The following is a 23,366-nucleotide window of genomic DNA, read 5'->3' on the forward strand; positions in this document are numbered from 1 at the left end:
AGGCTTTGGTGAGGTCAACAAAGGTGATGTAGAGTCCTTTGTTTTGTTCGCTGCACTTTTCTTGGAGCTGTCTGAGGGCAAAGACCATGTCAGTAGTTCCTCTGTTTGCATGAAAGCCACACTGTGATTCTGGGAGGACATTTTCGGCGACATTAGATCTATTAAGAAGAATCCTAGTGAAGATTTTCTCTGCAATGGAGAGCAGCGTGATTCCCCTGTAGTTTGAGCAGTCTGATTTCTTGCCTTTGTTTTTGTACAGGGTGATGATGATGGCATCACGAAGGTCCTGAGGCAGCTTTCCTTGGTCCCAGCAGAGCATGAAAAACTCATGCAGTTTGGTATGCAGAGTTTTGCTGCCAGCTTTCCAGACCTCTGGGGGGGAATTCCATCCATACCTGCTGCTTTGCCACTTTTCAGTTGTTCAATTGCCTTATATGTCTCTTCCTGGGTAAGGACCTCATCCAGCTCTAGACTCAAGGGCTGTTGAGGGAGCTGGAGCAGGGCGAATTCTTTGACTGAGCCGTTGGCACTAAAAAGAGATTGAAAGTGTTCTGACCATCGATTGAGGATGGGGATCTTGTCGCTGAGGAGGACTTCTCCATCTGAGCTGCGCAGAGGGCTTTGGACTTGGGTTGAGGGGCTTTACACAGCTTTTAGCCTTGATACGCTACCCACTATGTTAATCACTGTATCAGTGATGTGCTACCCACTATGTTAATCACGCTGGCCTACGTTTACATTTCCTGCATTGAATGGGGACATTTACAGTGGCCAATTAACTTCCAAATTTGCAAGTCTTTGGATGTTAGAAGAAATCTGAGCACATGAAGGATACTTGGGAGAGCCACAGGAAGAATACACAAACACGCAAGGTCAGGATTTATCCAGTTTCTCTGGTATTGTGAGGCAGTGGTTCCACCAGCTACTGCACCTTTCGGCCCTGTAGACTTAGAAAATGAAATAGGTTTAAGTTGCTGAATTGAAACCAACTAGTTACGTTGAATTCAAAATTCTTTTATTGTAATGTAAGAAAATGGGTATAATATGACATGAAATTGCCTTTAGTGTGTCTTGGGTCTTCCTTGTTCAAAAGCCACAAATTCTGTGTTCATTTTTTCCAGGAGTAACACAAAACATTATTTTTTCTGGTTACTCTATCTCAATCTGTCTTACTCACAGAGTGGTCAACTTCCTTCTGGTTTTACAATTTATACAGCGTAGGGAAGTTGGTAGCACTATCGCGTACAGTAAATACAGTGGGGAAAACGATGGTAGACCTGCCCTCCCAGAATTCCATGCAGCAGAGAAAGGGCTGCATCCACGGAGCATTCAGAGGAATTTCTCTGCCACACGGCCTTCTGGGAAGTCGGGTCCACCATTTCTTTTTCCCTATGGTCTTTATAAATTGTGCACTATTATACTACCAGCTTTCCCATGCTGTTTAAAAATTGTCCATCAGCAGAAATTGCCATTTGCCCCTTAGTCACATAAAGACAAGTAAAAGAGAGTCTGTTCAGTCACTGAGTGTCCATGAATTCGCCTCTAGTGCTCTTGTAACCTCAACAGTCCAATCGGCAACCTGAGCTCCAAATCTCTGAAACAATCAGGAATCCTTCAGCTCCCCCACCACCCTCTTGCATCCTGGTTCCGTTACCTGGTACCCCTTCAGCCAGTGTCCCAGCAGTCAACAGCCTGGTGTGAGTCCTTTGACAGCAGTTGCCAACAGCCTATGTGGTTCCTCTCTTCGACTCACCAACTGCCTGGCACTTGCGTATTATTCAGCAGCAGAGCCCCTTATTGGTCCGCCACTGTGGTCACTGACCCTTGGGGTTACCTCCTCTGCTTCTCTGTCCCAAATGATGGTGTTCTCCCTGTTTTCTGGTGCCCTGTGCTTCCCTGAAATCTTTAATCCATAAAGGTTACTGCCAAACACAAGCGATGCCATCTTGGGCCCAGACCCTCAGTTGCAGATTGTTAAAATAAACCACCTAAGGTGGTAGGAAGGGGCGGCAGAACTCCGTGGATGAGCACTGTATCTCCGCGGGTCAGCAGCAGCACTGACATTGTAGTAATGCCAGCAGCGCTGCTATTTGCTTTTTATGAAGATGTTTTTAAAAAAAATAGTGAGTAATTTAACACCTGCTTTACTAATTTGGCATTGGTAACTTGAATATTTTTTCATGCAGGTACGAGATGTAAGAATGATATCTGATAGGAACTCAAGGCGCTCAAAGGGAATTGCATATGTAGAATTTGTCGATGTGAGCTCTGTTCCACTTGCAATAGGTTTGACTGGGCAGAAACTGCTTGGTGTGCCAATTATTGTTCAGGCTTCACAGGTAAGGGAACATAATTTCATATAATTATCAATGTTGTACATTGTTTTAGAACACGGTAAATTCCATTAAATTAATGGATTCAATAATGTCTGTTCACTGACATCTCTTCTTGATCCCATCTGTTCTTGACCAATACCGCTCCAAGCTTATATTCTCATCCCTCGACCCTTGAAACTTGATAGTAAGTTTTCTCCATGTCACTTAATTCCAGTTTTTGACTTTTTAAATTTCATATGTTGACAAATTTTGAGGAAATTAAAATGTGCAAAAATTGATGTAGGGGAGGAAGATGTACAAATGAGAAGAGGAAAGAAAAATGCTTGTTTGCAACCTCCCTCATTTACAATCATACGAGTGGTAGGTTGTAGCATGGAAGCTCCACTTCCTCACCCTCCCCAAAGCCCTGCAATTATTTTCCTTTAGTATTCAAGTATAGTTTCTTGATCTGTCTGGTACAGTGAGGGGTCCATTTCATGAGCAGTTTGGCAAGTCTACTCTCATACATAAAGCAGAACAAAATCGACAAGAGCATCTTTACACTGTGCTGAAGCTGTCTTTGAACCTGCTGTGCATATTTTCACGCTCTTGAACCTTCTCCCTGATGGAGGAGAGAGAAGAATGTGGCTGGGGTGGGATGGGTCCTTCAATATGTTGGCTGCCTTTCAGGTGTAGGCAGTGTGAGTGGAGAGTAAGGACATTGGTGATTCTCTGAGCTTGCACCGTCTCGTGGAGCAGTTCCAATACTATCCTAAAACATATCCAGTTAAGTGATTTTAATAGTGGACCTGTAGAAGTTAGCCTTCTGAAAAAGTGGTGGCTGCATACGTTGAATGGGTGGGCCAGGCCATAACCAATGGCCATGTTTCTCCAGTGAACTTGAAGTTATCTACTGTCTACACTGGCGATTTGATGTGGACAGGGGAGTTTGCTTTCTCTTCCCAGTTTCCCCACACTCTGTCTTGCTGGCTGAGAGCTTGTGTTCTTGACACCAGGTTAAATTTAAATTGTGTTGAGCTATATTTCAAAGTTGGGGAATTGAAGGTGTCTCTTATATAATCAAAGGACCAAAAAACTGATGTCAGATTCAGCACACTTTTCCTTTGGAGCCACTTCCTTGATTTAACTGCATTAGTATGCTTTTAATCAGAACCATAATTCCCTAACAAACTTCATTATTCAGAGTTGCCTTCTATTATGGTGGATAACACAGTTCCAGTTTTCCTGATGAAACTTTACATATTGCTAAATGTTTGCAGTGATTTTTGATATTTTCATTTATCTTCATGGCACCTTTTACTTTTAATATATTACTATCTCTTAATTTCATTGTGCTAAATAACTTGAACAAAGGGTAACTAGGCCAAAACGTTAACTATTTTTCTTGATTTAAAATTTTTTTTGTGTCTTTGTACACATTGGAAATTGAAACAATTTTTTTTTTGTTATTTTTATTGACTGTTGGATTGATGCAAGTGCTTCATTTCCTCAAATGAGAAAGTTAACTGGGGTAATTTATGTCAAACAGGCAGAGAAGAACCGAGCTGCAGCCCTTGCTAACAACCTCCAGAAGGGTACTGCAGGACCAATGCGGCTATATGTAGGATCTTTGCACTTCAACATCACTGAAGAAATGTTAAGAGGAATTTTTGAACCCTTTGGTAGAGTAAGTATAAAGTATTGTGGGACCTTTTATTAAGATTCAATAAAATATAATTTCATATTCAACCTTGTTTGGTTCTTTTAGTACTGTGTGTTTGTAATGCTTTGGTCAAATATTAAATGTTAGTTGGGAAAGAGAAATTTGGATATGAGTCATGCATAGGATTTGAGAAAAATGGATTCGTTTTCATCAAAATCATCTGGCCTTTAAAAAAATAGTTTTTGAGCAAATTTGAAATGTGACTTCTTGGTTTGAATCCGCAGATTGAAAATATACAGCTGATGATGGATAGTGAAACTGGCAGGTCAAAAGGCTATGGATTCATAACAGTAAGTCAAAAATTCTATTTTGTTCTAATTATTTGAACTTTTCTATTGGTATGCTACTTAGATTTGGGGAACTTTATGTAGGAATGCATTGGTTGGGTTTGTTTTCCCTGTTGCAAAGAAGACTGAGGGATAACCTAAAAGGTATAAAATCACAAGATTAATGAGATAGGATATTTTCCCCATGGTAGGGTTATCAAAAACAAAGGCATAGTTTTAAGGTATGAGGAAGGAGTTTTCAAAGTGATTTAAGAAGAAAGTTGATATTTTGAACATGCTGCCAGATGATATGTTGCAGACAGATATAGAAACTTAGGCAGGCAGTTAAGTGAGCATGACATTGAAGCATGTGGACCCAGTTCAGGCAAATGGGATTAGGGCAGATGGATATAAAGAGTGGTATTCTTGTAATGAGCCAAGGAGCCCGTTTCTGTGCTTTATAACTCTATTAATACAAAGGAAAGAACTTGGATAAAATTATGATGTTAACTTGAAAACTTTTTTTTGTGCAGTTTTCTGATGCTGAGTGTGCAAAGAAGGCTCTGGAACAATTGAATGGTTTTGAGCTTGCTGGTAGGCCAATGAAGGTTGGCCATGTTACAGAACGGTCTGATTCTTCCAATGCCAGCTCGTTTCTAGACAGTGATGAACTGGAAAGGACCGGTATTGATCTTGGAACAACAGGACGTCTACAATTGATGGCTAGGCTGGCAGAAGGTACTGGAGTGGGTAGAAAGACTTAAGGCTTGTACATTTTGTATATCTATACTATTCTTTGCACTGAACTAAATAGGAATGTAGTGCTACTGAATTCTAGAATTTGAACTCTTTTTCTACCTTCATGGGCATTTTGTTCACTTTTGCTACCATTTCAGGTTTCTTCAACCCAGTGAGCCCAAGGAGAATCAGTCTATAGTTGTAATGCTTCATTCCCTTGCACTCGAGTAGTATGCCGTGGTGAATGCGGTTTACAATTTTGGCATATTGTAGATATGTAGTCACAGGACCTAAATATGATACAGAAAAATGGATAATTTGCTTTTGAGAAATTCTGATCTCACCATAGGATTCCTCCACTCTCTTGATACTTGTTGTTTGTTCAGCGCTTCCCTGACACCAGATTGGTATGTGGTGGGAGAGGTTTGTTCTTGTGTATCAACTTTGATTTTGTTTTAAAAAGAGCTAAGTATGGATTAACATCCCAATAGTCTGGTAAATATGAGTCTAGCGAAGCGTAGAAGAATCTCTCTCCAGGATATGTACATTCTTGGATTTAAAAACAACAACCTGAATGTAATTCTTTAGAAACAGTCTTGACTAACTTGTAACGATGGACATGATTGTATTCCCCCTGCACTGCATGCTTTTGCATTAAAGACCAGTGTAATTTCATGACATGTTGTATGACCATTCTCTGATCTCTGAATAGGAGTCTTGCATCTGTTGGGGAACCTATTGGAGAGGATTCTTAAAAGGGCAAAATTTGAAGAAAACTTAATTTTTTTTAGGGTTAGTTAGCATGAAGGCAGTGTGTGCCTTGTGAGAGTTTTTCAAGGAGATGACAAAACAAATTGAAGGTAGGGTAGTGGATGTACAGAAAGTCATGAAACATGGTATCTATAGAAAGTAATTTGCGTGGATTTGATATTGGCTTGCCCACAGAAGGCAGATAGGGTAGTTAGTATATAGAGCATATTTTGTCTGAAAGCCAGTGATTTGAGATCTGGGACCCTTTCTGATTTTTTGTTGTTGTAAATGACTTGGATGAAGAAGTGAGGGGGTTGGTAGTAGATCTTAAATTTGAATTTTTCAATTAGGTGGCTTTTCAGTCTTTTACCTTGAGAATGGCAGCTTTTTTAACTAGACTGAGTAATTCTATTATCTGTTTGATAGCTTCATCCGTGCCACTAAAATGTTTGACTCTTACTAGTGAAATTTGTCAAATCTCTCATGTCCGTGGGGTGTCTAATATTTTGTACATGTGTTTGGTTCAGGAACAGGATTGCAGATTCCTCCAGCAGCTCAGCAGGCTTTGCAAATGAGTGGCAACATTTCATTGGGCACCATGGCAGCAGTAACAGGTAAGATTGAATTTCATGGGATTCTCATGTAAGAGGATTTGCATGACTTCATTTATTCAGAGTATGGATATTCCTGGTACAATTAATTGGAGATGGTGATAAAGTGCCTTGAAGATATTTTGATGAATATTCCCACCCTGTTTTATAGGCAAGTTTTTAACTTTTTGACTTGGTAACAGTTAAGGACTTGTGATTTCAAAAACACAATGCTGGAGAAACTCAGCGGGTCGAACAGTGTGCTTTATGTAGCAAAGATAAAGATACATAACCAATGTTTCGGGTTTGAGCTCTTCAAGGTATGTTCTCTATGTAAAGTACTCAATTTTTTGACCTGCTGAGTTTCTCCAACATGTTTTTAACATCAATCATGGTGTTTGAAGACATTTGTGTTTTACTTAAGGACTAGTGATGTATTCACAAGCCAAATGCAAGATGGAAGGGTGCTTGTAAGTATGGTAATCCTCTGCACCTTCTTCCTTGTCCTCGTGGTTGTATATTTGGGGTATACTTTTTGTTTGAAGAGTCCTTGTTGTTGCTGTGGAGCATGCATCTCCAAATTATTGCAGTGGAAAGAATGTTTAGCTGATGGGATGCCAGTCAAGCTGAGTGCTGTATCCTCTGATTATCTACCACGTTAATGTTGGCATGGCAGTGGCGCTGAACCATACAGGCAAAGAGTGATCCATTATGCTCCTACCTTGTACCTCTTGGATTTCTTGGAGTATGAGGAGGCAGCTTTTACACATTTGGATGAGTAATTCACCACACAATCCCATCCTCTTTGCTTCTGTGTTAACCGTGTAGGCTGCCATGGTTAGCATAGAAGGCAGCATGGTTAGTGTAGATTTGACACTTGAATATTGAGACCAGTCAGCGATCAGAACTGGTAAGGAGTTTGTACATGCTCCCCATGTCTGTGGGTTTCTTCTGGGGGCTCTGGTATCCTTCCAACATTCGAAATGTACTGGGGGTTGTAGGTTAATTTGGTGTAATTGAAATGGCTTGTTACCATGCTGTATGTCTAAAATTAAATATTTGTGGTTGGTCCACTTTAGTTTTTAATCAAAGGTGGACCTCCACCCAACCATTTTCCTTTCCACCTCTTGGAAACTGGTTAGACACTTGCATATTGGCAGTGGTCATTGCCTGCCTTTCATTGTTGCATGTTGCTTACCAGCCCAAGCCTGAATATTGTCCAAATCTTTCTTTATTTGAATATACATGGCTTCATTCACTGAGAAATTGCAGTTAAAACTGAAGTTGTGCAATGATCAGAAAATGTTCCCACTTCGGACCTTGATTCAGGAAAAGTTATTGATATGCTACTGGATATGATTGTCTGAGGCCCTGAGAAACTTCTACAATAATATCCTGGGGCTAAGAAGGTTGATCTTCAACTACTACAATCTTTAATGCTAGATATGGCTCAAACCAATGGAGAGTTTCCCCAATGTTCCTGTTAACTTCACTTTTGCTAAATTTGTTGATATTAAAGACATTCATTCTCAGCTCACCTCTAAAATTCAACTCTTTTTGTCCATGTTTAGAGCAAGGATGTAATGAGGTATGGAGTCGAGTGGTCTTGGGGGAACCCAAAATGAACATCAATGAACAAGTAATTGGTAAGTAAGTGCTGTTTGATGGTATTGTCAATGATATTTTGCTGAAGATTGAGAGCAGACTGATTTTTAATTGGCCAGATTGGTTTTGTTCTACTTTCAGTGTACTGAAAAGACATTAACTGTATACCACATCTGGAGACCTGTCATTGGTGTAGCTGTAGTAAAACGGGCTGGAGGCAGGCCCCTCCAGCCCGGGTAAGAAACCTGCATAGGAGAAGGCCACTCCGATATAAAACCTACGACCCAAGGACCTCGCTGCCACGTCCCAGCTTGCTTGGCCACGGCACACGAACCATGGGTGTAAAGGGTGGGGCCAGTACTGCGCGCACTGCACTCCACCTAAAAGCTCCTTTGCGCAGGCCCGAGGACAGGTCCACGTCCTCCCCCCCCACGTCCTCCCCCCCCCCCACGTCCTCCCCCCCCCCCACGTCCTCCCCCCCCACGTCCTCCCCCCCCACGTCCTCCCCCCCCACGTCCTCCCCCCCACGTCCTCCCCCCCCACGTCCTCCCCCCCCACGTCCTCCCCCCCCACGTCCTCCCCCCCCACGTCCTCCCCCCCCACGTCCTCCCCCCCCACGTCCTCCCCCCCCCCACGTCCTCCCCCCCCCACGTCCTCCCCCCCCACGTCCTCCCCCCCACGTCCTCCCCCCCACGTCCTCCCCCCCACGTCCTCCCCCCCACGTCCTCCCCCCCACGTCCTCCCCCCCACGTCCTCCCCCCCACGTCCTCCCCCCCACGTCCTCCCCCCCACGTCCTCCCCCCCACGTCCTCCCCCCACGTCCTCCCCCCCACGTCCTCCCCCCCACGTCCTCCCCCCCACGTCCTCCCCCCCACGTCCTCCCCCCCACGTCCTCCCCCCCACGTCCTCCCCCCCACGTCCTCCCCCCCCCCACGTCCTCCCCCCCCCACGTCCTCCCCCCCCCCACGTCCTCTCCCCCCCCACGTCCTCCCCCCCCACGTCCTCCCCCCCCACGTCCTCCCCCCCCACGTCCTCCCCCCCCACGTCCTCCCCCCCCACGTCCTCCCCCCCCACGTCCTCCCCCCCCACGTCCTCCCCCCCCACGTCCTCCCCCCCCACGTCCTCCCCCCCCACGTCCTCCCCCCCCACGTCCTCCCCCCCCCACGTCCTCCCCCCCCCCCACGTCCTCCCCCCCCCCACGTCCTCCCCCCCCCCACGTCCTCCCCCCCCCCACGTCCTCCCCCCCCCCACGTCCTCCCCCCCCCCACGTCCTCCCCCCCCCCACGTCCTCCCCCCCCCCACGTCCTCCCCCCCCCCCACGTCCTCCCCCCCCCCCACGTCCTCCCCCCCCACGTCCTCCCCCCCCACGTCCTCCCCCCCCACGTCCTCCCCCCCCACGTCCTCCCCCCCCCCACGTCCTCCCCCCCCCCACGTCCTCCCCCCCACGTCCTCCCCCCCACGTCCTCCCCCCCACGTCCTCCCCCCCCACGTCCTCCCCCCCCACGTCCTCCCCCCCCCCCACGTCCTCCCCCCCCCACGTCCTCCCCCCCACGTCCTCCCCCCCACGTCCTCCCCCCCACGTCCTCCCCCCCACGTCCTCCCCCCCACGTCCTCCCCCCCACGTCCTCCCCCCCACGTCCTCCCCCCCCCCACGTCCTCCTCCCCCCCCACGTCCTCCTCCCCCCCCACGTCCTCCTCCCCCCCCACGTCCTCCCCCCCCACGTCCTCCCCCCCCACGTCCTCCCCCCCCACGTCCTCCCCCCCCACGTCCTCCCCCCCCACGTCCTCCCCCCCCACGTCCTCCCCCCCCACGTCCTCCCCCCCCACGTCCTCCCCCCCCACGTCCTCCCCCCCCACGTCCTCCCCCCCCACGTCCTCCCCCCCCCCACGTCCTCCCCCCCCCCACGTCCTCCCCCCCCCCACGTCCTCCCCCCCCCCACGTCCTCCCCCCCCCCACGTCCTCCCCCCCCCCACGTCCTCCCCCCCCCACGTCCTCCCCCCCCCCACGTCCTCCCCCCCCCCACGTCCTCCCCCCCCCCACGTCCTCCCCCCCCACGTCCTCCCCCCCCACGTCCTCCCCCCCCACGTCCTCCCCCCCCCCACGTCCTCCCCCCCCCCCACGTCCTCCCCCCCCCACGTCCTCCCCCCCCCACGTCCTCCCCCCCCCACGTCCTCCCCCCCCCACGTCCTCCCCCCCCCCACGTCCTCCCCCCCCCCCACGTCCTCCCCCCCCCCACGTCCTCCCCCCCCCACGTCCTCCCCCCCCCCACGTCCTCCCCCCCCCACGTCCTCCCCCCCCCACGTCCTCCCCCCCCCACGTCCTCCCCCCCCCCACGTCCTCCCCCCCCCCCCACGTCCTCCCCCTCAAAAGATGCTCACAAACTCAAGCAAGCATGCTGGAACATCAGAACCATGCTAGACAAGGCTGACAGCCACCGACCTGAACGTCGGTCTGCCCTCATTGCACATGAACTCCTCAGACTTGACATCGACATAGCCGCTCTCAGTGAAGTCCGCCTGGCAGATGTAGGCAGCCTCCAAGAACGCGGCGCGGGCTACACACTCTACTGGTCTGGCAAGCCTTCGGATGAACGACGCCTATCTGGTGTAGGCTTCATGGTCAAGAGCTTCATTGCCTCCAAACTCGAAAACCTTCCGACAGGCCTCTCGGACCGAATCATGTCCATGCGACTCCGTCACATCACCCTCATCAGTGTCTATGCTCCAACCCTCCAGGCGGAACCAGCAGAAAAGAACAAGTTCTACACCGACCTGCGCAACCTCAACCAACGTACCCCTAGAGCCGACAAGGTTGTCATCCTGGGCGACTTCAACGCTCGTGTCGGCAAAGACTCAGAAACCTGGCCAGGAATCCTGGGCAAGCATGGCGTCGGCAAGTGGAACGACAATGGGCGCCTCCTGTTGGAGCTCTGCGCAGAACAGCGACTTGTCATTACAAACACCCTTTTTCAGCAGAGGGACAGCCTTAAGACCACCTGGATGCATCCCCGATCCAAACACTGGCACCTCCTGGACTACATCCTGGTGCGAGAAAGTGACAAACAAGATGTGCTCCACACCAGGGTCAGGCCTAGCGCGGAATGCCACACTGACCACTGGCTGGTTCGCTGCAAGCTCAACCTTCACTTCAAGCCAAAGCCCAGGAACAATAAAGCCCCCAGAAAGAGGTTCAATGTTGGAAACCTGCAGTCAGACGAAGCGAGAGGAAACTTCCAGGCAAACCTCAAAGCAAAGCTCGACGTTGCAACCCGCCTCACGGACCCGTCCCCTGAAACCCTCTGGGATCAGTTGAAGACTACCATACTGCAATCCACTGAAGAGGTACTGGGCTTCTCCTCCAGGAAAAACAAGGACTGGTTTGACGAAAACAGCCAGGAAATCCAGGAGCTGCTGGCAAAGAAGCGAGCTGCCCACCAGGCTCACCTTACAAAGCCGTCCTGTCCAGAGAAGAAACAAGCCTTCCGTCGCGCATGCAGCCATCTTCAGCGCAAACTCCGGGAGATCCAAAATGAGTGGTGGACTAGCCTCGCCAAACGAACACAGCTCAGCGCGGACATTGGCGACTTCAGGGGTTTCTACGAGGCTTTAAAGGCTGTGTACGGCCCCTCACCCCAAGTCCAAAGCCCGCTGCGCAGCTCAGACGGCAAAGTCCTCCTCAGCGACAAGATCTCCATCCTCAACCGATGGTCAGAACACTTCCAATCTCTTTTCAGTGCCAACCGCTCAGTCCAAGATTCCGCCCTGCTCCAGCTCCCTCAACAGCCCCTAAGGCTAGAGCTGGATGAGGTTCCCACCCTGGATGAGACATATAAGGCAATCGAACAACTGAAAAGTGGCAAAGCAGCAGGTATGGATGGAATCCCCCCAGAGGTCTGGAAGGCTGGCGGCAAAACTCTGCATGCCAAACTGCATGAGTTTTTCAAGCTTTGTTGGGACCAAGGTAAACTGCCTCAGGATCTTCGTGATGCCACCATCATCACCCTGTACAAAAACAAAGGCGAGAAATCAGACTGCTCAAACTACAGGGGAATCACGTTGCTCTCCATTGCAGGCAAAATCTTCGCTAGGATTCTACTAAATAGAATAATACCTAGTGTCGCCGAGAATATTCTCCCAGAATCACAGTGCGGCTTTCGCGCAAACAGAGGAACCACTGACATGGTCTTTGCCCTCAGACAGCTCCAAGAAAAGTGCAGAGAACAAAACAAAGGACTCTACATCACCTTTGTTGACCTCACCAAAGCCTTCGACACCGTGAGCAGGAAAGGGCTTTGGCAAATACTAGAGCGCATCGGATGTCCCCCAAAGTTCCTCAACATGATTATCCAACTGCACGAAAACCAACAAGGTCGGGTCAGATACAGCAATGAGCTCTCTGAACCCTTCTCCATTAACAATGGCGTGAAGCAAGGCTGTGTTCTCGCACCAACCCTCTTTTCAATCTTCTTCAGCATGATGCTGAACCAAGCCATGAAAGACCCCAACAATGAAGACGCTGTTTACATCCGGTACCGCACGGATGGCTGTCTCTTCAATCTGAGGCGCCTGCAAGCTCACACCAAGACACAAGAGAAACTTGTCCGTGAACTACTCTTTGCAGATGATGCCGCTTTAGTTGCCCATTCAGAGCCAGCTCTTCAGCGCTTGATGTCCTGCTTTGCAGAAACTGCCAAAATGTTTGGCCTGGAAGTCAGCCTGAAGAAAACTGAGGTCCTCCATCAGCCAGCTCCCCACCATGACTACCAGCCCCCCCACATCTCCATCGGGCACACAAAACTCAAAACGGTCAACCAGTTTACCTATCTTGGCTGCACCATTTCATCAGATGCAAGGATCGACAATGAGATAGCCAACAGACTCGCCAAGGCAAATAGCGCCTTTGGAAGACTACACAAAAGAGTCTGGAAAAACAACCAACTGAAAAACCTCACAAAGATAAGCGTATACAGAGCCGTTGTCATACCCACACTCCTGTTCGGCTCCGAATCATGGGTCCTCTACCGGAACTACCTACGGCTCCTAGAACGCTTCCACCAGCGTTGTCTCCGCTCCATCCTCAACATCCATTGGAGCGCTTACACCCCTAACATCGAAGTACTCGAGATGGCAGAGGTCGACAGCATCGAGTCCACGCTGCTGAAGATCCAGCTGCGCTGGATGGGTCACGTCTCCAGAATGGAGAACAAGATCGTATTATATGGCGAGCTCTCCACTGGCCACCGTGACAGAGGTGCACCAAAGAAAAGGTACAAGGACTGCCTAAAGAAATCTCTTGGTGCCTGCCACATTGACCACCACCAGTGGGCTGATAACGCCTCAAACCGTGCATCTTGGCGCCTCACAGTTTGGCGGGCAGCAACCTCCTTTGAAGAAGACCGCAGAGCCCACCTCACTGACAAAAGGCAAAGGAGGAAAAACCCAACACCCAACCCCAACCAACCAATTTTCCCTTGCAACCGCTGCAATCGTGTCTGCCTGTCCCGCATCGGACTTGTCAGCCACAAACGAGCCTGCAGCTGACGTGGACTTTTTACCCCCTCCATAAATCTTCGTCCGCGAAGCCAAGCCAAAGAGTAAAACTAGGGTCATGGAAAGTTCAACTGAAGAGAACTAGTCATGCCAAAGGTTTAGAGGGATTTTGACTAAATGCAAGCAAATTTGGATTAACTCGTATACAACTTGGTCAGTGTAAACAAGTTGGGCCAAAGGACCCAAGATTAGGTAGTGAAGATTATGTTGGGGTTAGTGGTCTTTCCTACATCCCATGTACTTTGCAATTCTATTCACTCCCTTGATAATAGAAAAAGAATGAATAGAATTGCAGAGCAGTGAATAGGTGATCAATCCACAAGACGATAAAAGTGGCAGAGAGGGTCTCTGGAGTCTCCCTCTTTGTCTCTTCCTTCCCCATCCCATCAATGTGATCTATAGGGATTGTTGTCTGAAGTGGGCATACAAAATTACAGAGGACCCCTTCCACCCTGCACACAGCCTCTATCAGCTGCTGCTGTAGGAAGTGAGACAGGAGTGTCAGAGCCAGCACCATTGGCTGAGGAACAGCTTCCCATGGGCAGTGAGAATGCTGAACGACCAAAGGAACTGCTTACGCTAACCATATGAAGTTCTCATTTGTACAAAACTATTTATTTTAATAGATATAATACTTGTCCTACATATGTATTATTTGTATGTGTCCATGTTTTGCACCGAAGACCAGAGAACGCTGTTTAATCAGGTTGTACTTGTACACACAGATGACAATAAATGTGACTTGTAATACAAGATTTAAAAAAAAAATTAGTGCAACAAAAAGAAAAATAGTATGGTGGTGTCCATAGGTTCATTAGCCGTTCAGAATTCTGATGGTGGAGGGGAAGAAGCAGTTTTAGTAACATTGAGTGTGTGTGTGTGTGTGTGTTGGTGACGGTACAGTACGTTTTCCCCATATCCGAAAAGCTTGGGCCTGGGCATTTTTCGGTTCACTTATTTTGGATAACTGAATAATGGTTTTAAGCTGCTGTTGATCCCCAACACCTCACTGTCCAACAGCTCGCTATCCTTGATGACGCTGGGACAGCAGAAAACCAAGTACGGTGGAGGGTAAAGAAATGGAGAGAGAGAAGGGAGGGAACTATTCTCTTCTCTCTCTTTACCATCACCTCACCCCTTTTTATTCCAGCATCTGTTTTTACACATTCCTGACTAAGTGCTCAGGCCTTATACTTCCTATAGATGCTGCATGACTAGCTGAGTTGTTTCTCTAGCACTTTTGTGTATTGCGTTAGGCAAAAGCATTTTGTAAATAAAAAGCCAATATCTAATCTAGAACTTCTCCTGAATGCCAAAGAACTGAGCCACCTTCATATTCACCAACTTCCAATGCAGAACATTATAGCCCTAACTAAAGTCCACGTGCACAGCATCCACTGTCTTTCATTCATCAACTTTCTGGTCACTTTCTTAAGAAACTTAATAAAATTGAATGGATAGAATGGCCCATTCAGATGCAGGTCTTGGTGGAGAATAGAATTGCAGAGAATACCAGAATAGTTGTTACTTGCTCGCTTGGCTGTGGATCATCATTTTCAATTATTGGGAGGGTGTGGTTTGCAAGATCAGTAAGTTTAGGAATTCCATTGTGAAGCATGCAAACTTTGTTCTCTCTGACAAAATACTGTTCTGTTATGCATCAGAAAATTTTTTTAAAATATATGCAATTTTTGTAAATTTAATTTGAGTTTGATCAAAACTTTCACTACAGTCATCTGTTTTGACGTATTTTATTAAATGTTGTATTGCATAGTCCCCAGAACCAGTACTAATCAGTTTTGGTGTCAAGTTTTACATTGGACAACAAATTGAACAAAGCTCTGTTAATCAACATATTATTTGAAGAGGATTTAATATTTGTCCCTTCTGCTTTCATTTAGATTTGCAGACGAGAATTATACAACAGACGGAAGGTAAGTGTGCCTTGGTGAATTTGCTGTCATCATTTGCATTTGTTAAACAAACAGGATGTTATGGTGAAGTTGTATAAGACAAGGCCAAATTTGGAGTGTTGTGTGAAGTTTTGGTCACCAAACTATAGGAAAAATATCAATAAGATAGAGTTACAGGGAAAGGTTAAACGGGTTAGGACTTGATTCCCTGGAGCATAGAATGAGGGGAGATTTGGTGGAGGTATAAGAAATTACAAGAGGGATAGACAGAGTAAATCTAGATCAGCTTTTTCTTTGAGGGTAAGTGAGATCCAGAGGACATGGGTTAAGAATGAAAAGGGAAACGTTTAGAGGGAACATGAGGGAAAACCTTTTCACCCGGGCAGTGGTGGGAATGTGGAACGAACTGTCAGCAGAGTTGGTGAATTCGGACTCAATTTTAACATCTAAGAAGATTCTGGACTGGTACATGGAAGACAAAAAAAAATGGTTGGGCACAGACTTGTTAAAGGGCTGAAGTGGCCTGTTTCTGTGGTATAGAGGTCTGTGGTTCTATGTTATTTAGAAAATTTGATAGCTTGGGTAAAGGTTTGCATTTTTGTACAAGAATCACAACTGCGGTGTGAAATTATGATGAAAGTTGTATGTTATGGGATAAATGTGCTTTGAGGTAGATTTATTAGTCTTTTATATTGAACAGGATTTTAAGATTATTAATGTTGTTTCAGCACTGAATCCTCCTGTGGCTGTAAATGCCCCACCAATAGCAACGCAGTGTTTCCAGCTGTCAAACATGTTTAACCCACAGTCGTAAGTTTACATTTTATTTGTTGGTTTTCCTAAAATAGTTCTCAAAATACAAGGCCAGAATAAGTAAAGACTTAGTGGTATTGGCATGCCTTCTACTTTTCACTTGCTTAGAAAGCTAGTGGGCAAGATGTGAATATCTGCATGTTATGTATTGGATAACTTGAATAAAGATGAGATGAAAGACACATTTATAATGTGGATTAAACTGAAATCCAGCTGTGAGTGTCTTTGCAGCATGTTAATATTGTGATAATTATGTGTTATTTAAACACCTCAAACTTTGAAAAGCACATCCTGTTGACATGATATCTCTTCTGAAAACTTGGGCATTGGAATTGTCACCTTGGACGATCCTTACTGCAAATGGGTTTGCAATATTTTCACAAAACTGACAGAATTCCAAACTTCACAATATTGAGTCAAGGCTGAGTTGAATAGATATTCAAGTGTAATGGAATAAGGGAAGTGGGATTAGTGGCTTTGAGGTAAAAAATCAACTATGCTCTTATTGAATGGTGGGGAAGGCCTACTATTTCTTGTGTATTTGGATTTTCAGGAAGTATCAGAAAAAGTGCCTTAAGGTTATTACACAATATGAGGTCTGGAATTGGGAAATTAAATGAGAATTGTCTAATGGCACAATCTGTACACCCCCACCATTTATAATATTGTGATTATGTAAATGAGATTAGAGGTGACTGAGAATGTGTGTAAAATAGCTATGGTATTTGGTAATTTGAGACTTTTCCCACCACTTCATGAAGGGAAGACGATCCAGCCTGGGACCAAGAAATCAGAGATGATGTAATTGAAGAATGCAACAAGCATGGAGGAGTAATTCACATATTTGTGGATAAAAATTCACCCCAGGTGAGCTGTCTTTCATCGTCTAGTTTTCTGTTGCAAGATCTTTTGCTTTTTTCAATTGTGAAATTCCTGCTGGCAGTAGCAATGAAGTAAGCTGGTTTAAAGCATTAGTGGTGCTGTGAAAGCTAAAAAATAAAATTGGAACTTCTAACTGGTACTGGTCTTACAATGAAGTAGATGGAATGATTTTTGAAGGAAATGCTGTGCACGCTCTGCTATTAAGCTTTTAGTAAGCATAAAGACTGGGCATGTAGAACCCATCCTTTCCCATTACATATTACAATGGGATGAAAGCCTCTTCATCCAGGATTCTAAATTTAATTTGTTTTTTCTAATCCTCTTAGAATTTAGAACCTCCCACCTTGGAAATAGCTTTCTTTCTCAATATTCCAAAGCATTTTTTTCTTTCTTGATGCACAATGTGAAGCTCATCTGCTTGTACATTAAGGTCAATGACATTTAAATTTAGACAAAGTATCGTAACAAGTTTTTTTGGCCCAAGAGCCTGTGCTGCCCAATTACACCTAATTCACCTCAACCCCGCCCCCCCCCCCCCCCCGTAAAATTTGTGCAGACATTGGGAGAATGCACAAACTCTTGACAGACAGCATGGGATTTAACTATACCATTGTGTCCATGTCTGTTGAATAATGGTGTATTTCCTGCTGCAGATATTCTCTGATCATGCTGTTGTCAACTTGTGTTCAGAAAACTTGCTGGTCTGTTGATTAGTAATTCTCAATGTAATTGGAAAGGTGGCAAATATTACTATATTTCTTTAAATTATAAATACAAAGGAAAATGAAGTATTTGAGAAAACAGCATGTGCTGGGAGTTGAAGTTGGGTGGCCCAAGTAGAGATGTCACTTCACACCTTCAGTGATCCAGGTTCAATCCTGACTACTTATTCTGTCTGTGTAGTCTGCACATTCCCTCTGGGTGTTCCAGTTTCCTCCCACATTGCAAAGAGATGAGTTTGTTGGAAAAACTAGCCATTATAAATTGTCTACCATTATAAATGGTAGAATGTAATGAATGAATAAAATGGAATTAAAGTAGAGTTAAGATCATTGAGTGCTTGATGCTTAGCATGGTGATCTAAAACATGTCAAGAGCTTTTGAAAAGATGCCATTTTCCCTCTTTCTAGGGAAATGTCTATGTGAAATGTCCCACTATTGCTGCTGCTGCTGCAGCTGTTGGCGCCTTACACGGAAGGTGGTTTGCTGGTATGTACCCTTTTCAGTTGAAATTGCGCATTAGGTTGTGTTTGGATGATAATTTTTGATCTTCAATAATTTGCAAGGTTGTTCAAATTTCAGCAAAGTGGCAGGGAAATTTAAATTCACTTTCAACCAATTAAAACATTAGAATCTGTAATAGTGGTGAAATTATTTGATTGCTGTTTGGTACATGACTATTATTTTGATTGCTGTCTTCTGAAATGCCCTCAAAGTTGAGTCTGTGCAAAGGGTAATTAAGAAAAGCAACAAATATTAAACTTATCATTGCCTGCAGCTTATTGGGTGAAAAATCAACCCTTCATTGGGCTTTTATTAAACTCTTATTTGGAAAGTGAAATATTTTAAGGTGTTAAAGATTAAAGGTAATATTGATGAGAATAATTTTGCTGTATAAGAAATACTTGGAGTTTCAGCAGGTTGGCTACTTGCATTTTTGCAAATTTTATTCTATCCATACTCTTAAGATGTCGTGTTTTGCTCTGTGTCGTTGGGAGCAATGCCTTAAGTCCTGGCCAAGTCAAACATTTCCATTTATGAGCAATAAGATTGATTATTGCTGGCTAAACAAGCTGCTTTGAGGATTGGGGTGTTACAGTGAAATTTTATCCATGTATACAGTTTGTATGTTTCCCTGCTGGGATTCTGGTACTAAGGCTAAGTGCTAGAGCCCCCAAGAGGATCTCTAGACTTAATTACCTAGCAGTAATTAGTTCAATTTGTTCATTCTTGGAATTAAATCTATTCTTTTCTGATTGGGTGTCTTTTAATCACTTTTGGTGCTGTATTTATGTTTAAGTTTGGAATGTATCTTTTCTTTCATAGGAAAAATGATCACTGCTGCCTATGTGCCACTTCCGACGTACCACAACCTCTTTCCCGATTCAATGACAACTGCCCAGCTGCTGACTCCAGCAAGACGATAGGAGCTGCAAGGGAACTGAAATTCCAAGTCACTTAGAGGAGTGTGGACAATTACCTTGATTGCTTGTAAAATCAATACAGGGGAAAGTATTGGGAGAAAACTTACAACTCCCAATGGACTTCAGTTTTTTCAATCTTGCCAAGCCCTCGTGGAAGAAAATAAAATGGCAGAAGTAGATTTACACAAGCGCCCGAAGGCTCTTTCATTTTGATTTTGGTGCAGTGTACCACGTTTTGACTACAGAGTAACATTGGTAATCTGATCAGAAGCCTGCAGGTATTGAAAGATGGTGGATATCTTTCTGAGGAATGGGGGGGGGGGGGGGGTTGAACTTATTTTTGAGGTTCATATGATGAGACTAAAACTACTGCAGTCAGTTAGACTATAGAGATAGTACTGCACTCTTACTCTTTTTAAGTTACATGTTTTGTTGATTTTGGTGCTCTTCTGATCAAAATTCACAGATTAGCTTTTATATAAAATTCAGTTTATAAATATTGTGAAAATACTGCATTAAAAAAGTTATTGAAAAGAATGATCTTTGAATACACAGGTAGCAGCTCTTGTGAATGAAAGACAACACCATAAATACTCAGACCAGTTGATACAGTAAGGGTTGGTGGTCATGAAACTATCTGAAGGCAAGTTGTATGGTGCATTGAAGTGAGAGTACATAGAATCGAGGGTGGGGGGCGTTGAGAGAAAGAAGCACAGTTAAGTTTATTTAGAATAACTGGAAAAGTGGTTGTCTGGCCACGCCAGAGTTTTTACTTTAGTTGCTGGTGATTTATATTCCCAATCATTTTTGACCGAGGAATTGATAGCTTCATTCATATGCTGATGTCCAGATAATTGGATTAGTAGCAATTGTGGATTTGGCTACTTCCCATTCCATGCCTAAAATTGGTGTGGTGTTCTCTATCACTTGGTATAAGGCTGTCTAAAGATCACCATGCTGAGTTCTGGGAAGTGTAATACTAGGTCTGGCTAGCATTCTTGTGACCAAAGTTTGGGATTTTCATTAATAAAAGGTAAACTGCACAAGAAATGGAGTTCTAAATAATTTTTGTGTATAGTTGGTCTCAGCAGCAACATTTTCAGATTAAAGCTTATTGTATATACAGTTTGCCTTATTTTGGTCTGTTCTCAATGCTGATCTTCACTCACATCCACCCTACCCAGAACGAACTTTTCTTATGTAAATACAAATGTGATGTGCTATCCTTGTGCTTCCATAGGATTATAGGCCAGACAAATTTAATTTTACCATTTAAAAAATATATCTTAATAAAGATGGTGGTATGAGTAAAATATAAAGCCCAAAATAAGGCTGAGTGGGAAATAAAGTACATTTAAAATACAATGGAGTAAGGAAGCTGCTAACATGCCTGAATAATAATACCACTGACTCGACTGGGGGATATATTACTACCCAGTGTTTTTCAGTTGATGGGAGTGGGAGGTTGTCGTCACTTCACAATTGGTTGACTGCATGGCCTGGCTTAAATTGGAGTTTGGAGGTTTTTTCAACTAATTGCATGTTCATTCTTGTTTTTTTTTAAAACTGTGGTCAAATAAGATGAAAGACAAATATAATTTTCAGCGCATCTATTGATTATTTACAGGTAAGCAGAGTCTGTAATTTATTTTTTTGCATTTAGAACGTTAGGCCAGTTTAATAGTTGTTTCTCACTGCCTTTGTAGAAAGTGTTACACGGGAGAAAAAAAATTGGAAAAGTTCATTAATAATTTTATAAATGCACACTTAAGAAATTAAGGTGAAAAGGGTAACAGTAATTTTGTCTGGCCATGCGTGGTGTTTCTTGCTGTTTTTTTTAAGCTCTGTGAGCTCCAGAGTGTAAACGTTACTTAATTTCCTCCCCGCCCCTTATGTAGTAGTGTGATTCAAAAGCAGCCTGGTATTTCTATTCAAAAGTAAGGATTTTGTAATTGGTACAAATTTTGTATAAAAATGCAAAATCATTCAATAAATAAAAGAAAAACAATTGGGGAAAACCTGGATTTTTTTTCTAATAACAATGGTGGGTGTACAAGTTCTCTTGGCCTATTAATCTTGTTATTTGCATGGGCATTCATATCCTCCTTTCGGACAGTAATGCGATCAGGGTCTTGTACCCTCTAATAATTGTAAAAGATCTAGCTAAAATTCGTACCTTTTTAATATGAGTTGGAATTTGGCATTAGACTTTTCAATTTTGTAAAGAAGATCACAGCCTTGTGTAGTTTTTATCTTGGACTTTTCACAATGAGGCAGGGTTTGGAAGATTCAAAGATGATCTTTGAACCACTTTAAGTGATGGATAAACTGAGGACTAGGATAGGGCAGTAATATTTTGAGGGTACAAAAACCAGATGGCATTAACAATGACTTCTGGCTTTTGTTAAACCCCTTCACTTTCCCTCTGGTTTCCTTTCATAGAGCCAAAATTAATTCTCACCTCTCGTCAATAAATGCCTTGTGATGGCCTGTCCCAATGCAGGGTTCAGCTCAAAATATCGGGAGTATTATCTTTACCTCCTATGCATGCTGTAAGACCAGCTGAGTTCCTTCAGCATTTCTGTGTGTATTACTACACTCATAGTCTATGAGGGTACAAAATAAACGGTTTACTTGTATATTAGGATTATCAGCATCTGGTAAGAAACAGTTCAAACTAAGCAAAGTGAAAATTTGGCACATTTGCCTTTTATAGGTAGAGGCATTGAAGTTTTGAGGGCAGTCCTACTGGTGCCCAGTTAAAGGAAAGCTATTGAGCTGGAAAGCATGCAGATAAGACTGGAAGGCTCAAGTTATCTGGAGAGGTTAGGCATGGAGTTTTCTCCCTGGAGGGTAGGAGGCTGAGGGATGGCCTTTCAAAAATAATGAGTGGCATTGGCTAAATAGCCTGTGGCTTCTTGAATGGACCCGTGACAACAATGCTTCACTTTACATCAATGCCACACCATGTAGTTAAGACTTTGTGACAAAATTCTACAACTTCAGGAAACTGTATTGAAGGTGGCTAATCTGCCAGTAATCCACTTAATTTTGGCCATTTTTTCACTAGTACAGCTTGTGTTGCTTGGCATCTCCCACATCCCTACTGTTAGAACCCTCCATCTGGAGTCTCCAGGAGGCGCTCATGGAGTGAACACGTTTTGGTTTTTGCTCCATAAAATATACTATTTTTAAACTGTATCCACCTTTGAACTAACTTCACAGAAGTCAGAAAGATCCTTATTATTTCTCTAATTATACTTGAGTCTGAAAATTTTGAAGAAATGACTGAAGGAAAAGCTACACAAGCTAAAACCCGGGCAGAAGAAGGTAACGGCCGAGAGAAGAAACAACCAGACATTAAACTAAGTGAGATGACCTTCACTGACTTTTAAAAATTCTTTCGTGATGAATTCAAAGATGTTTGTCGCAAAAAAGACCTAGCTGAACTTCGTACAGCTTTAATTGCCTCAGAAGCTGAAACCAAAAAACAACATACCTTAATTGCAGCTTTTCAAACTGAAGTTCAAAACATACCTTAATTGCAGCTTTTCAAACTGAAGTTCAACAAAAAGAGATTAGACTGACTGAGGTCGAACAGAAACTTTCCAAAGCAATTAAACAACCTAGAAGCAACCTCCAGCTGAAAAGCATTGATTCAGAGAAACCGTTCCAGAAGACAAAATATTCGTTTGGTTGGAATTCCTGAAGGCATTGAGAAAGGAGATCTCCTGACGTTTTTTTGCCGAGCTTATTAAAAGAAAGCATACCCATCCGAATTCCCTGCGGATCCACTGCTACTTGATAGAGTACATCGTATCTTGAACTTGAAATGCTGAAGCTTCCAAAACCCCAGAGTGGTGATGGTCCGTATGCATTACCGTGAGTACAAAGGATAGATTGATTCGTACAGCCAGAAGACTTGGAAATGTGACTGTTCGGTGGCTTTAGTCTAAGAGCCTATGAAGATTTTAGTCCGGAGGTAGTACGCGCTCGAAGACTGTTTAAAGATCTGATGTCCGAATGTTTTGAGAAGAAACTGAAACCTGCGCTCCTGTATCCTGCGAGGCTCAGGAT

At 44.5% G+C, this 23,366-nt stretch overlaps 1 protein-coding gene across 7 annotated transcripts in view; it reads left to right on the top strand.

The window, feature by feature from the left end:
* The window catches only part of rbm39a (RNA binding motif protein 39a), a 44,076-nt gene extending 22,779 nt beyond the window's left edge, over positions 1–21,297 (top strand). For all 7 annotated transcript variants that reach the window (XM_069884360.1, XM_069884367.1, XM_069884361.1 and 4 more), the window contains 11 exons: positions 2,187–2,339; positions 3,865–4,002; positions 4,263–4,328; positions 4,838–5,042; positions 6,320–6,406; positions 7,954–8,028; positions 15,439–15,471; positions 16,179–16,260; positions 17,025–17,130; positions 18,276–18,354; positions 19,192–21,297. In XM_069884360.1, coding sequence (XP_069740461.1) covers positions 2,187–2,339; positions 3,865–4,002; positions 4,263–4,328; positions 4,838–5,042; positions 6,320–6,406; positions 7,954–8,028; positions 15,439–15,471; positions 16,179–16,260; positions 17,025–17,130; positions 18,276–18,354; positions 19,192–19,292 — 1,125 coding nt within the window. In that variant the 3' untranslated portion in view covers positions 19,293–21,297. The remainder of the gene's footprint in view (positions 1–2,186; positions 2,340–3,864; positions 4,003–4,262; positions 4,329–4,837; positions 5,043–6,319; positions 6,407–7,953; positions 8,029–15,438; positions 15,472–16,178; positions 16,261–17,024; positions 17,131–18,275; positions 18,355–19,191) is intronic.
* The last annotated feature ends 2,069 nt before the right edge of the window (positions 21,298–23,366 follow it).

The sequence above is a fragment of the Narcine bancroftii genome, chromosome 6 (genome assembly GCF_036971445.1).
Source record: "Narcine bancroftii isolate sNarBan1 chromosome 6, sNarBan1.hap1, whole genome shotgun sequence".
In the NCBI taxonomy this organism is placed as follows: Eukaryota; Metazoa; Chordata; class Chondrichthyes; order Torpediniformes; family Narcinidae; genus Narcine; species Narcine bancroftii.